This window comes from Pleurodeles waltl, chromosome 10 (assembly GCF_031143425.1).
Source record: "Pleurodeles waltl isolate 20211129_DDA chromosome 10, aPleWal1.hap1.20221129, whole genome shotgun sequence".
Taxonomy (NCBI): domain Eukaryota; kingdom Metazoa; phylum Chordata; class Amphibia; order Caudata; family Salamandridae; genus Pleurodeles; species Pleurodeles waltl.
The window spans coordinates 134,734,890-134,749,259 of NC_090449.1; the positions used below are offsets into that span (position 1 = coordinate 134,734,890).

Below are 14,370 nucleotides of genomic sequence, written 5' to 3' on the forward strand. Positions count from 1 at the left end.
CGCTGAACAGGCCATGCAAAACATAATCTGTTGTGATAATAATCCCCCTTAAATGACACCACGGTTCATGTCCATTATTTCATGCAACATATCAGGGATTAAAACACTTTACTCAGATCCAGAACTCAAGTTCTATTTGAGTTGCTTTGATGTGGTTTGTCTCCAAGAGACATGGAAACTAGGGGGAAAATCAATGGAAGGGTATGCAGAAATCTTTGTTCCAGTGGAAAAAGCCCAAAGAAATTGGCACCCCAAGAGTGGCCTTTCAATCTTTAATACGTAATACAAGTCTATCAACCTATTTCATGTGGAGTCTAATTCATCTCATATACTCAGCCAAATAATATCCAGTTGGGAATTCGGGAACAAAAAAGGTACAATCATTATTTTTAATAAATGTCTAAATTAATCCAGGGCACGGGCTAAAGCAGCAAAATATAAAAACAATAGAAAACGTTCTCATGGATCTGCACTGTGCATATAGTGAATTACCATGAATACTTCATCTGATTTTAATCTGAATTTGGCAAAGTACTTCTGAAGAACTGGTAAACTGAAAAAAATGGACATGTGCTGGGGTATTCCAATACAAACCTCCAAATACAGTCTTGTCAATAAATGAGACCATGACCTCCTCAGCACTCTGGAGGCACTTGGATACCCGTCTCTTAATGGGCAGTGTTATGGCGATATTCCAATGACTGCTAGAAGAAAATCTCATAAGGCTGACTCTGTCTTGGATTATACTTTTGCAACCCTCTCCCTCATCAGTAAAATTATGAGTTTCAACATAATTGCAAGGTGTGAGAGTGATCATTCACCACATTCTATCAAGATTATGAATTCAAATGAGCTAATGCAAGTATACGGTGCACCCGGCACACAGGATGTAGGGTTCCACTGGAAAAGGGGTAGATGAAAAAGCTGCACTTTGGTTTTCTATGAGGAGCGGAAGCAGATAGCGATAAATCTAAATTGGGATCCTGGAGATCCGATTAGGGCATGGCAAAAGACTCAGGATGGTCCTAAAACGTATTTTTTTTAATTTATCAAGTGGTCTCTGTAGAGATGTCACCCAAGTGAAAACGGAAAATGGTACTCAAAATCATTAAGGCTGCAACGACGAGCAATGGCAACAAAAATCAAGGACATATCTACCCATCCAGACACTATACTCTAGCGTAAAATATTCACTGAACTACGCAAAGCAAGAAAAAAGGCAGTCTAGTCAGCAAAAAGATCTTAAACTGAACAGGACTGGATAGAGATCCAAGGCCCATAACAGGCAATAATGTCACAGAAGAAATATGGATGAGTCATATTGGATCTTTATATAAATGCAAGGACCCAAGTTCTCCTCTGCCACTAAAGGACCACTGTATAACTCCTTTATCCTTCTTCCTGAGTGGAATCAAGAAAAAGTGGAGACATGTAGAGGGAACAGGGCACCTGGCCCAAATGGGCTTACTGCAGCTATTTTAAAAAAAGACTGTGGCTTCTGGTGTGCATGTTCAAACTGGAAGACTGGGTGGAAAGACAAAAATGAATAACCTTCAACCAAATCTAACATCACAGATAACTTAGTTGCTCTTTCTATGATTGCTGAGAAATATGTAATCAATATAAAACAGCTTCTATACACCTGCTTTGTGGACTTCTCTAAAGCTTTTGATCATTGTTATTGTACTCTTTTATGGAGAAAGCCGGCTAGCTGGAACATCCCTGGAACATTATTACATGCCATCCAACTTTTAAACACAAACAACTGGGCAAAGATCAAACCAAGTTCTAGCAATGTCCTGCCAACCAAAACAGAAGTCAAGAAGGGCCTAAAATAAGGGTGCGTATTGGCCCTAATGCGTTTCAATCTGTTCATATTGGATTTAAGTGCATATCTCGACACAGTGATTTCACATTCTCCAAGGCTGGGGCATTGCCAAGTGACCTAATTACAGTAGTCTGAGGATCTGGTCTTGATGAGCTTGACCAGCATTGGGCTTCAAAAGCTACTAGAGAAATAAATGGTGGTGAATCTCACAAAAACTCAGATCGTGGTGTTCGGAAGGAGGGTTGGGAAGAAATGTAGCTGGTTCCTGGGTGGTCTGCCGGTCTCAAGAAGCTCTTGCTATAAATATCTTGGTGACTGGCTGCAGGACCGCCTGTCTTACCGGTTGCATCTCATTAAAACCAAAGACTGCCTCCTTAATTGCAGCTTTTCAATCTTTACTCCAAAAATTGCAAAGCCCAATGTTGGCACCTCTCTTTGCAGTGATAAACCTAAATTAACACCAGCAATTTGTTTCGGCACCATTGCCTTACCAGGGAAGTTTGGGTCCCTTCTTAATTCTGTACAAAGTAAGGTCTATCGCAATCTCTTTTGACTGCCGCAAAATGATTCCCAGCTTAGTTGTGGCTGGAGTGTAGTTTGCTTAGTCAGGAGTTAGTACAGCATGGCTCCTTTCTTAAGTATGTGTCACTATTAAGGTGTCCTATGAGGAGACACTGCCTTTTCAGATATGGAGAGAAATTGAAACTGGATTACCAAATACAACAAACAGCTGGTTGCGGGCTTTTGACCTGGCCTTGAACGATTTAGAGGCAAATGATCTAAGGGAATCAACACTCCTGCAGGATTTCTTCAGAAAATCTCTAAATAAACCAAAAAAAAAGATTTCATGGATATGGGACAAGGAAGTTTTTTGCAAAGGACATGAGTGGACAATCACTGACTCTCACAAGCAACCCCAACTGCAATCATATTTAACTGTGTTAATGAGATTCTTTTTTAAATTAAGTTGCTTCATTTACATTTTAGTATGGGTCAAACTACTGACTACCTACCAAAATAGTTACCGACATCCACAAGTTCCAAGTACAGCCTTGTTATCAATACATGGATAGTCTGATTCAAATCGTATCAATCTGCCCCAAGCTTCTAACTGAAAGCAAGGTTTTGCTGCATAACCTTTTTAATCAGAACAGGATCAGAACATGCTGTCATGCCTTACTCTTTTGTCTAGAGGGTGAAGAACCCCAAGTGGTTGCGGCCTTCATAAACTTTATTATAAAAGCGGAAAGGTTGCTGTCAGACAAAGGTTCTGATGCGGCAAAGTGAAGGAAGTACAAGCAAAGGGTCTAGTCTTATGACGTCCAATGCTTTTAATTCCATTGTTGACCTTTATATCACAATTCCCCCTGTATTTTTTCTAAGCATTACAGAGGTAGTATCATAGGACGTAAAGTAGAATGACAGGGAACATGAGGTGAGAATATGGAAAATCTTTCGGTTAGGGGCTGTCCAAAATCACCTTTTGCACTTTATAGCAAACTTCACGCTAATTAGAAACTGGACTGGCCACCACAAGATAAAAATCCAATTATAGCCTGTGGCTTTTATCCTATTCTTGCTAATTTTATCAAATTTTACTTTACTACACCTACATTTTGTATTTGGGTTATGGAAGGGGCAGTGTAAGACGAAGGGCAACAATGGGAACAAAAGATTATGGGGTGATACTGTTGCCCATGAAAAAGTTGACCCTTCTTTCTGTGTTTCTTTTCTTGTACCCTTTCCCTCTGTACATCTAGCACAGTCACATTTGCACCATACATTTGGTTTTATGGAAGAGTTAGTATAAGATAAGATGGGTTATAAAGAGCATATGGGGTGATATTGCAGAGATGTTTTAAACCATGGGAAAAATTGGTTCTGGGCCAGGGCCCCAGCCTTTCAGGGGCCCCCTGATAGGGCCAGAACCATTCTGTGTAGAGTCTTGCCCTGATGACCTTGAATCATTCTTAAACAGATCGTTTTAAATATCATTTTCATAATTTCTTAATGTATTTTTAGTATGGGTGATGTATGAGAGTCTATTACAGACATTTTGCAATGTTGTGTTTATGTTTATTCAATATCCATAAAATGTTTCTTTTAGATCAAAACAGGATCTCACATGACAAATGGGCGTCACAGAGAATATCTGCAGTAATATCAATGAGAAGCTGCTGTGTTACAATATTGAAAACACAGGTCACTATCCCTGAATATTAGATGTAACCACATTTAGAATTTGGATGAGTGTACCTGTGCACTTTCAGTGACCTGGCCAAAGAGGGAATGAAATAGCTGAAACAGGATCATAAATTCAAAGCTGTTCCGAACAGGGACCCCAAAGTACATTTGTCCCAGGACCCCCAAAATCCTTAAGATGTCCCTGTGAGAGTGTCCACCGGAAAGAGGTTACAGTTTTTATCAAATCACGTGTTTCATTTAAATCTTTGTTTGGGGCATGCAATGTTATGGTTTTAATGAACTGAAAATTTGATTTGATTTGAGTATGATACTTTAATTTTCAAACTATAACCACACTGGATCATCACTGAGTATTCCGTTTGGTGCTTCTGAAGTTTTCCACACTGTTTTGGAGGAGACTTTTTGTTTCTCTGTTTCACAATTTCCTAAATGTTTGAAATCTTTCCTGAGTGTCTCTGCTTCTTCTGTGGGCAAGTAAGCTTCCATCAAGTATGACCTAGATCTGAGACTTTCAGGCTATATTCATTCTGTTTGAAAAAAACTGCTGATTTCAGGAACTCCAAAGCTGGGACCTGCTTGAACTCCTTACCACTTCCAGACTGTCTACTATTTTTCAAAACAAATCTAGCTTTACATTAAACTAAACATGTCTTGTATGTATGGATGGCTAAAAGGCTACATGTCAAATTATCTTTGTGTTGTAGTTTCTTTTCAAAAGTAGAACTGGGCTGCGCCTTAGTTTGATTTGGACAGAGTGTTTATTCAGATAATATTCGTGATTTTTATATTTAGGTTGTCACATCTTATCAAGTTTCGGTGATTGTGAATGCTGTGTGTGGTTTCACTCAGGGAGCACTATGGGTTCAGAAGCTGCAGAGTCTTCGTCATGAATGTTGAAGCAGGAAGTCATGCTACAGAGGCCACTCCCTGATTCATGTTAGACCTCATTCTTTCTCCTACTGTCGCAATTTACAAGGAAATATTACAGTGTAAAACCTGCTTGAACAATACTTTTTAATTAACTGAATACCAGTAAATTAGATAGAAAAGCTGTAAGTGACCTGGGGAGAACACTTTAAGCTGACCATCTGAACTACAATCCACACTTTGGGCACAGTTGGGATTATTTCTAGAAGTTAGATGGGAAGCCAAACAACTAAGGGCCTGACTTAGAACTTGACGGAAGGGTTACTCCGTCACAATGGTGACGGATGACCTGTCTGCGAAATCTAAATCCCATTATAATTGGATTTAGATTTAGGTGGGTGGGACCTCCGTCAACGTTGTGAAAGAGTAACCCGTTTCCAAGTTTTAAATCAGGCCCTAAATATTCAAACTTTAATGTATTTGAAAGCTTACCCTGATCTCGCTTCTGTAGGATATGGCAACTCACCGAGGAACTCCAGGAACCCAACCAGGCAGGAGACAATAAGATAAATGCATTGACAAACATTCTGTTCTGGCATAGGACTGGTGTACTGTATTCCTTATAATACATAGTGTTAGGTCTCTGCCTACATTCTATCACATACATTTGCTCTGCTTTCCCTCTAACCTCCAGACTAAATGTATACAATAAAATGGTGGACACTCTTGGGTTTAGATATAGACTAATGGCATTAAAGATGTGACATTATTAAAACAATCTGAATATCAGTTGGCAACGTTTGAACTAGAGGACAATATGTTAATGAAGGTCAGACCTGATTATTGATCCCATTTTCCTTTTTTTGGTGATACTCTGTTTACAAATAATAATCTCTACTATGTTAACTATTTGATTTGCGTATGATCTTCCAGGACGGATGATGGTTTGGTACGTAGGAGGCTTTACTTAAATGCAAACGTGGCTCATCCGTTTAGGTGGAGGAGCGTCGCCCCCCGCCAGCAGCAACCACTGCAAATCTTTTCACAAGGAAAGGATAATAAACTCTTTTTATTATCCTTTCCATGTGAAAGGGGCAGGGCATTGGGGGTGATGAGCAGAGGGGAGTGCACTGTGCACTCCCCTCAGAGCGCATGTGTGTTTGGCTGGTAGTCTCGGGCCGGCCAAACAAACATGCCCACAGGGCTCTCTCCCGCCGACCAACATGGTTACTGGGCTGGAGAGAGCCTGCACAGGCTTCCAGTCTGCCTGGGAGTGCCCTGGCTGGGCGCTCCCAACCAATCCTGACGCTGCTCTGAGCAGCATCAGGATTGGCCGCAGGGCAGGCTGGGAGCCTGTGCCTGCAGCAGCAAAGGGAGAGGAGCGGAGCAGGAGGAAAGCAGGTAAGTGATTTTTTAAAAATTAATTTTCTCCTGCGCCTCTGCGACCCCCCTCCACACCCCCTCCCCGACAAAGTCCAGCGAGCCGCTCCTGCTTAAATGATTGGCTCCCTCTTGACCTATTAGAAATACCTTAATTTCGTAGTCTACAAAAGATAGAGCTGGTTTCGGTGCTTACATGCTGCTGGCTGTATCCTTGCAGGAGCAGTAGGTGCGGTGATTGGTAGAGAGAGTACCGCACCACGCCACCCTTCTCCTCCGATGGACCATTAGTTTCTTCCTTGCTATTCTTGTTCCTCATGGCTTCTGGCAGAGTGGAGTAGTGCCGCTTTAGCTCGTCAGCTTGCCCACCAGCAGGATTCAAGCTGTTCTCACTCGAGCTGCGACGAAGTGTGGGTGGGGTTGAGGTCCTATCACAGCTGGATAGTAAGGTCATCGCTCCCTTTGCTCTATTCCTCTGCAGCTTCCGAGCCTGGGCATTAATTCCTGGAAAGAAAGAGAATGTAATAAAGTGTATGTCAACATTTCTTTTTCCACTATTATCTCACGGTCAATACACCAAACATTCTTCACAACTTGGATGTGGAGATGCTGCCCACAGCTAACTGGGTTTCGCTCTCTTCGAAGTATAGATCTTCTTTTAAAATAAAATGTATACAATGTAATGCAAAATATATAACTTATGTCATGGAATGCTAATAAAAATGAAGATAGTCAAAAAGACATATAAGAGGGGGACTTAACATGGACACCTTCAATCAGTGTGTTCTAGCACCTTACAAAATACCATAAAGTTCATCTCATTTAGTATGATCTTAATGGACAATCTTACAACGGCAGTGTCCCAAATAAACTCTACAACATGGCTAGATCCCTATCCTTTTTTTATATTAAAGCAGATACTAAATATGATGCTTCCACTTATGAAAAAACAGGGAGACAGCCCGCCGCCAGTGAAGAACTATTCTGTGCTGAAGTGTAAGAGGCTTATGCTGCTCAAATATTATGTAATCATCTGCAGAAGAGAAACATCCTCGACAACCTCCAACCACGTCTCACCCTTGTACAACAGAGAGTCGTTCTACTAGCAGTAATGGATGATTTATGGTTAGATGTGGAAAAGGGCCCATACCAGTGTATAAATTTGATTTTCCTTTTAGACCAGATCAGTGGCATTTGACACGGTGGAATATGCAGTTTCACTAAACCGTATGAAGGCTACTGTATTACAGGGGGTATCTCTTAACTTGCTGCAATCTTTTCTAAGTGATCTTTATTAAGTGGTGAAACTTTCTTCTTATTCTTCTAACAATGTGCCACTCTTGTGTGGCGTACCCCAAGGTTCCTTTTTGCCTCCTCACGAAAAAATATTTCTGTAAGACCTTCAGTATTTGGCTAACAATTTGGGTAAAACAAAATATGCACACTGACTCTCAAATTATGATTTGACATGACAATAATCTCTACACTTAGGAAAACGTCAAGTAAAACTGGATGAGTTTCAAGAAATAAAATTACATTTTTAAGTTTCATTTTTTAAGAGTAGGCAGTGGTACATGGGACATCTGCCTGTTCTTAAAAAATATTTGTTTCAACATTCACAAAGAAGAAAGGGTCCCTTTGCAACCGCTTCTCTTTTGAGAATGGGGTTCATATCCTTAGATGTGTCAGTAAATTATGAATGTTTTGCAACTGTAATTCATCACAAAACATTCATACATACCACTACAATTCTGTATTTGGAAGGGACGCCCTAAACATGCCCCTTACAAATACCACATCACTAAACCATATTGCGATTCGGTAATAAGTTACTGAATAGCAATGTGGTATATGTACATTGGAAATTGCTTTTTTGCGTTGGAAATAGGCTGATTATGCGAATTGGCCCATTTCCAATCACAAAAATGGTTTGTACATATGCCCCCTAGACTTGAAGTTCACTGAAAAAAATAAAGGTTAAAGTGATGTTATAGTTAGGTGAAAATGTTTATTAAAATATGCATTTTTAAACATAGAAAACCATTGAAGTTCACCAGTTATAGTTATCTCAGGTAACTTTAACTTGTGCCCTAAGACAGTGGTTTCCAACCTTTTGACTTCTATGGACCCCCACTTAATCATTACTGGAACCCGGGGACCCCCACTGAATCATTACTGGAATACGGGGAACCCCCCTGCCCCCCACTGAGTCATTACTGAAAGCTGGGGACCTAATCTGTTAATTTTAATTTTCTGAGCAGTCGCGGACCCCCTGAGGAGGCTTTGCGGACTCCCAAGGGTCCCCAGACCACAGGTTGGGAACCACTGCCCTAAGATAACTATAACTCACAGCCTCGCCATGCACTGCTAATTATCCACATATTAGTTCCTTCATGACATCTTCTATGACATCATTGATAGTATCACTGCAACAGCTGCAGTGACATTATTGATGACAAAACTGTGTAAGCCAACCCATTAGCACGGCCCCCTCCCAAGCCACTTCGGGCCCCCAGAATCCTATCCAGAGGACTTGTTTTTTGAAGGGGAGGGGGCGAGAAGCCCCCTTCCCAAGCCACAAGGGGCTCCAGGGACCCCTGCTCCGGGGGCCCTTAAGGGGAGGGGTGTACGCCCTCTGCCCGAGCCTATAGTTACCCCATCTAACAGGAAAACTACTTGAATATAGGGGAGTGGGACATGCAAACACCCACAGAGCTTTTATAGGCTCAGGGGCCGAATACCATGAAATGGGGGAGGGGGTGTGTGGCCCCCCTCCCTGTGCCTTCATAGCCATGGGGACCCCATCGCCAAGGGCCAAATTCCATAAATAAGAGGAAGGACTGCGCAGCCCCCTCCCCGAGCATTAAAATGCCCCAGGGATCCCATCCCCTGGCACAACTGCCATTATAAAGGATAGGGGGATCTGTGTCCCCCTTTCCAAGCCTTAATAGGGCCCAGAAACTCCATACCCGGGGCCAAATGCTGCAAAAAACAGGAGGAGGCGCATGGCCCACACTCCCTGAGCCTTAAGAGTATTCTGGGACTCCATCCTCTGGGACTGATTGGCTTTAAAATGGTGAAGAGGCCATGCAGCCCGAGCCTATTGTGGCCTTGGAGACCTCACAAGAGTGCGGGCAGGGAAACAGAAGTCTGCTCCCACCTGGTGGGTGCATTTTTATAGTTCTCACCAAGTTACAGCAGACATGCCTTTCCCTGCCCAGGCTCCTGCAGGTAGGGAAGGCATGCTTGATCCCACCTGCGGAATGGTTTGAAAATGCTCCCACCGGCTGAGAGCAAACATATGTTTCCTTGCCCGCAATGATGTGGGCAGGGAAACTACTGTGTCTCCAGAGTGGTCTCCCCAGGACAAGGTCTGTGAGCTTGCCCTGGGGAATGGGGACCCTGGGGCTTTGGAAGGCCCTCCCTCTTTTAAGTTTAGTTCAGCGCCAGGGCTGAGGTGTACCTGGGCCTTTTATGGCCCATGGATGAGGGCCTCATATTATACATCTGGCCCCAGTGGATGGGGTCTCTGGGCCCTCACAGAGGCTCGGTGAGAGGGGACACACCCCCACCTCCTCAAATGAAATATTTTGGTCCACCTCCCTGGTTCTAACCCACCCTAGAGGTGGGAGGGGTTGAAAGAGTAGCGCGGGATTCCTCAATTGTTTTTTTAATTTTGCCACAGATTTGCTGGTCCTGAGCAAATGTGTGCCCGCATTTTTTAAAAATAGTTTTTGGCCCCAGACTAGGACCCTCTGGGGCCCCATCACCATGCTTAGGGGTTCAGGCTGTCTCTACTATGCCACCTTACATCTTTTTTTATTACCTTTTTTTGTCAAGTCTCTGGACTGTGTCCCGAGTTCTAAGATGGCTGACGCCAAATCATTGTTGAGCAGATCTCAGCTTGACCTCTATCGGGCCTGCAGACCCTCCACAGCTCAAAAACTACTGAACAAATTTACACCAAATCACAAAAAGCACTCCTCTAGACCAAGATCTAGATTTCTGCCAAATTTGATGAAAACCCCTTAAGAGGTTTGGGCTGTATCTGTGACTAAAATTCCTATTGAAAAATGCAAAGGGAAAAACTTGTTTTAGGATCCCCCTTTTTCTCATCCCTCGCTTGAAGGATCAGCCCAAAACTTTCCATGTGCAAACAAATAAAAAAGTAGCACTTTTTTTGTAAAGTTTAGTTGAGATTCATCAGATGGCACCAAAGTTACCAGCAATACAAAAAAAGGCATTTCCCAGAGTTATAGTTACCTTAGGGCACAAGTCATAGTTACTTGAGTTAACCATAACTATAACTGCTGAATTTCTAAGGTTTTGTGCGAGTAAATTAAATTCAGAACTTACCTATAATGTCCGTCTAACCGTTGTTTTTTTCAGTGAACATATATGTGTGTGTGTGTATATATATATATATATATATATATATATATATATATATATACGCCACAACCCACACACCAGTCTCCACAGCGGGCCCTTTTTCAAACACATAAGACGCCATTATTGCACAGCTTAAAAGGGGTCACATTACAGACCACTTGAATAAGAAACATCATGAACATGGAAGAGTTAGTACCTCTATCACCCATCATCGCTGGTAAATTTGTTGACATCCTACCACTCAATGTTCCTTTACAAAAAAAATGTGCAAATGCAGCAGTTAAAGTGCTAAGTCCATTAACCTTCTCTGCAATATACTGAACAATTTTAAAACAGTTGAAAAAGCTTTTTTAGAACAGTAAATAACAATAATAGTAATAATCAAATTCACCACGTCTCAGTTTCACCAATTTATCTTTTCGTTAGTCTCAATAAGGCATTATGGGCTTGATTATGAGTTTGGTGGAGGGGATGACCCGTCTGCCAAACTTCCGACGGGGAGACTGCTGCTTTACTGGATACCTCTCCGCCAGGCCCATTACGACTTTCCTGGTGGCCTGGCGGGCAAAAAAAACGAAAGCCAAGAAAGTGGCTGAAGCATTGTTGCCGGCTCGCAATGTTCACTGTCTGATAGTGTCAAGTACATGGGCAGTTCAGGGACCCCCCGCACCTGTTCTCCACCAGCCTTTTCATGGCAGTTGTACCTTTATCTTAAAATAGTAATCCCTTGTAGAGAGGCTCTGCAATAGGAGCAACATAAAGGAAATCAGCTCCACAAAGCAACATGGAAGTTAGCCTACATCTTGTGCTCCAATCATCTTACCTTCATCTTTATCTTTGTGAAGAACACAAGAACACCAACTACACAGCACATGTAGACTTATACTGTAACATACAAGCCAAACATGAGCTGCACACATACCAAATGTCACAACTCAGAGCTTTTATACAGGTGAGAATGAATTCACCACTGTTAAGCTGAGGCTGTACCGATTTAAAAAGAGAGCATCAGGAAACTCCTTTGCTTGGGGGTTCTGATGAAAACACCTATGACCCTAATAGGAACCCCTGAGAACACTACCATTAGATCTCCCCACAGTCTGGTGATGGGGGAAGTTATAACAAACTATAGGGGCGTAGGGCAAATCGGCTCTTGCTTAGCTTTGTAAATATTACTGAAGCCTTTGCATGTCTTAGCGTCGTGCACAAAGACTTGATAAATCTGGGCCATAAAGCCCACAGCGGAACAGCAAAGGTTTATCCAAATCCCTGAGGGAGGGATGGCACCCTTGTTAGCACAGGGAGAAAAATGTAGTCAGTAGCCAGCCAAAATTCATATGGATTTCATCAGCTTCACAAGGATGAATGGCTACCATGCCATTTCCAGAATTCGAACCTGCAGTTCATACACAGATCACAACAGCAAGCTCTTTACTCAAAGAGGTATCTTTCCTGTGCGCTAAGGTGCACTAAAGGCTAGTGTAATCAGGACTGCATATAGTACGATGTGAATACCATAACTGCCCTCAAAATATGCTGTTGTTCTTGTTAAATCAAATAATGACACAATAAGACTCAAGGGTATTAATGGCGAATGAACAGTTTAAGAACAAGAAGAACATAAACAGTTCACTTCTGAATGTTGCAGGCCTCATATGGTCGTACTGAATACCCTGCCTTAGGACATTTAGTAAGACCCAAGAGACAGCCAGGAAGGCCAGATGTTAGAAAATTGGGAACGTACACCTATAAATCTGTTCAACACTTAAACAAGTAAAACTTTCTTTTACATTGTGCAACTTGCCGTGACTTTGAAAGGATAACTAGGGACTATACAACCACATATGGATATGAAGTTAGTGAACAAATGACTGCCCTTGTGCTCTTCAACAAGCAATGTCATGCAGTCACGTATCTGATCGAGAATGAATCATAACAGGGCTTAAATTAATAACGCAGCACTTTCTTACATGTAGGGAATTATGCAATATAAATATACAAACATACAAGGCTTAATCAATTATCGAAAGCAGTTGTGGTTTATACGAATATTATTGCCCCCTAGAAGGATAATCCTGCCCAACAGTGGTTATATGCTGGACTGTTGTTGCAATACATCTTGCCCTCCTATATGGCACGTGTAACGGTACAGTAAAAAGCTACAGGCACAGTGGACAGGTGACATCCTGCGCCACATTGTATTTTCATGATGCGCTTTCCTTGACAGGTGTACAGATTTTTTTTGTCTTTCGATCACTTACGAAGTACTAGATTGATGATAGAGGTACACCCAAAGTGGTACTCCATTTAACATAGGTGTCTACTGCGGAAAGTACCAGGCAGAAGGCAAGAGTAATGGCTGGTCAACAGTCATGGGATTCAAGCCTTTTTACCTGAACTTCAATGGGGCCTAGGTCTCCATGCATATATGTGTATACTCTGCCATGACTGAGGCTCAAAAATGTATGTGGTGTGTGTTTCTTGGGTACACGAGAGACAGGGCACTCATTGATGCTGGCACATAAGCCTGTAGAGCTCTCCACTGAGTTTAGAGGTAATCACAGCTGATGTTTCCCTCCACTACCAGTCCCCCCCCACAGGTACTTTTCTTCCCCTTACAGAAAACCATCAGAAAGGCAAATGGTTGAATTGAAATTATACTCATTTAATGGAGTAAAAAGGATATTTTGCGTTACCCTCCCTGGAGCAAGGCCAGTTCTAACAGGTCACCCAGTGGTGTTGGAGAAGGGACAAACAGAACAAGGACTATGGTTGAGGGTCTTGCCTTGAATGCACGTAGAATATAGAGGTGTTTATAGAGAAACCACATTACTTTGTCAGTGCGAATTATGGTGGCACTATTTATGCCATGCCTTGCCATGACTGAGAGGAGCACTAGCTGAACTAGCTGTTCTACTCCACATCACCCTATCAACAGTAAGTGAGCACTGATCAATCTCGCTACCCTCTCAAAGTCAAAACCCAAAACTGAGGTCCTTTTAAAATCAGTGACCTTGCTGTTGTACTTGGTTTCTGTGAATCCAAAGACAAGAGCTATACTCATTACACTGCTTAGCTACATGCCTCTGAGTTCCCATGCCCCGCAGAATTGTTCTATCTATATAAACATACTGCATGGAGTTTGCTTTATGTTTATATGAGAAAATACATCAAAGTGTATAGGCGCACTGACTTGTGCTCGCTGGAGGGGTCACTACTTGGCCTCTTCCACAAATCACCAGTCGCCAAGGCCAACAACAGATTTATCGTGGCCCGTAGACTTATAACTATGCATTGGAAATCCCAGGTGCTACCTAGTGCAATCCACTGGTGAGCAGCGACACTTAAGTGGGGCCGAGCAAAGACAGTAGCTTTGAGGCGAGAAGACGGTAGAGGCCTCCGGAAATATCCCATAGCTGCAGACTGGGAAACATTGTTACTTAAACTTCACACTCACTCTCTGACACCTGCTGCCACCCCAGACGATACCTAAAGATCATCCTTTAACCCCTTCTGTGCCGCGGACGTAGTGGTTACGTCCCACGGCACAGTGCTGCTGTGCCGAGGACGTAACCACTACGTCCTCGGCACACAGCCCAGAGGGAGCGCTCTCGCTCCCTCTGTGTGCTTCCCTCCCACCCCCCAAAGTCGGGGATGGAAGGGGAAGCCCTTCCCCTTCCACCCCCGACCCCCCCACC

At 42.7% G+C, this 14,370-nt stretch overlaps 1 protein-coding gene across 2 annotated transcripts in view; it reads right to left on the minus strand.

Annotated features, from left to right (window-relative positions):
* The window catches only part of RADIL (Rap associating with DIL domain), a 427,719-nt gene that overhangs the window by 182,882 nt on the left and 230,467 nt on the right, over positions 1 to 14,370 (minus strand). For both annotated transcript variants that reach the window (XM_069209977.1, XM_069209976.1), the window contains one exon: positions 6,477 to 6,784. In XM_069209977.1, the coding sequence (XP_069066078.1) occupies positions 6,477 to 6,784 (308 nt within the window). The remainder of the gene's footprint in view (positions 1 to 6,476; positions 6,785 to 14,370) is intronic.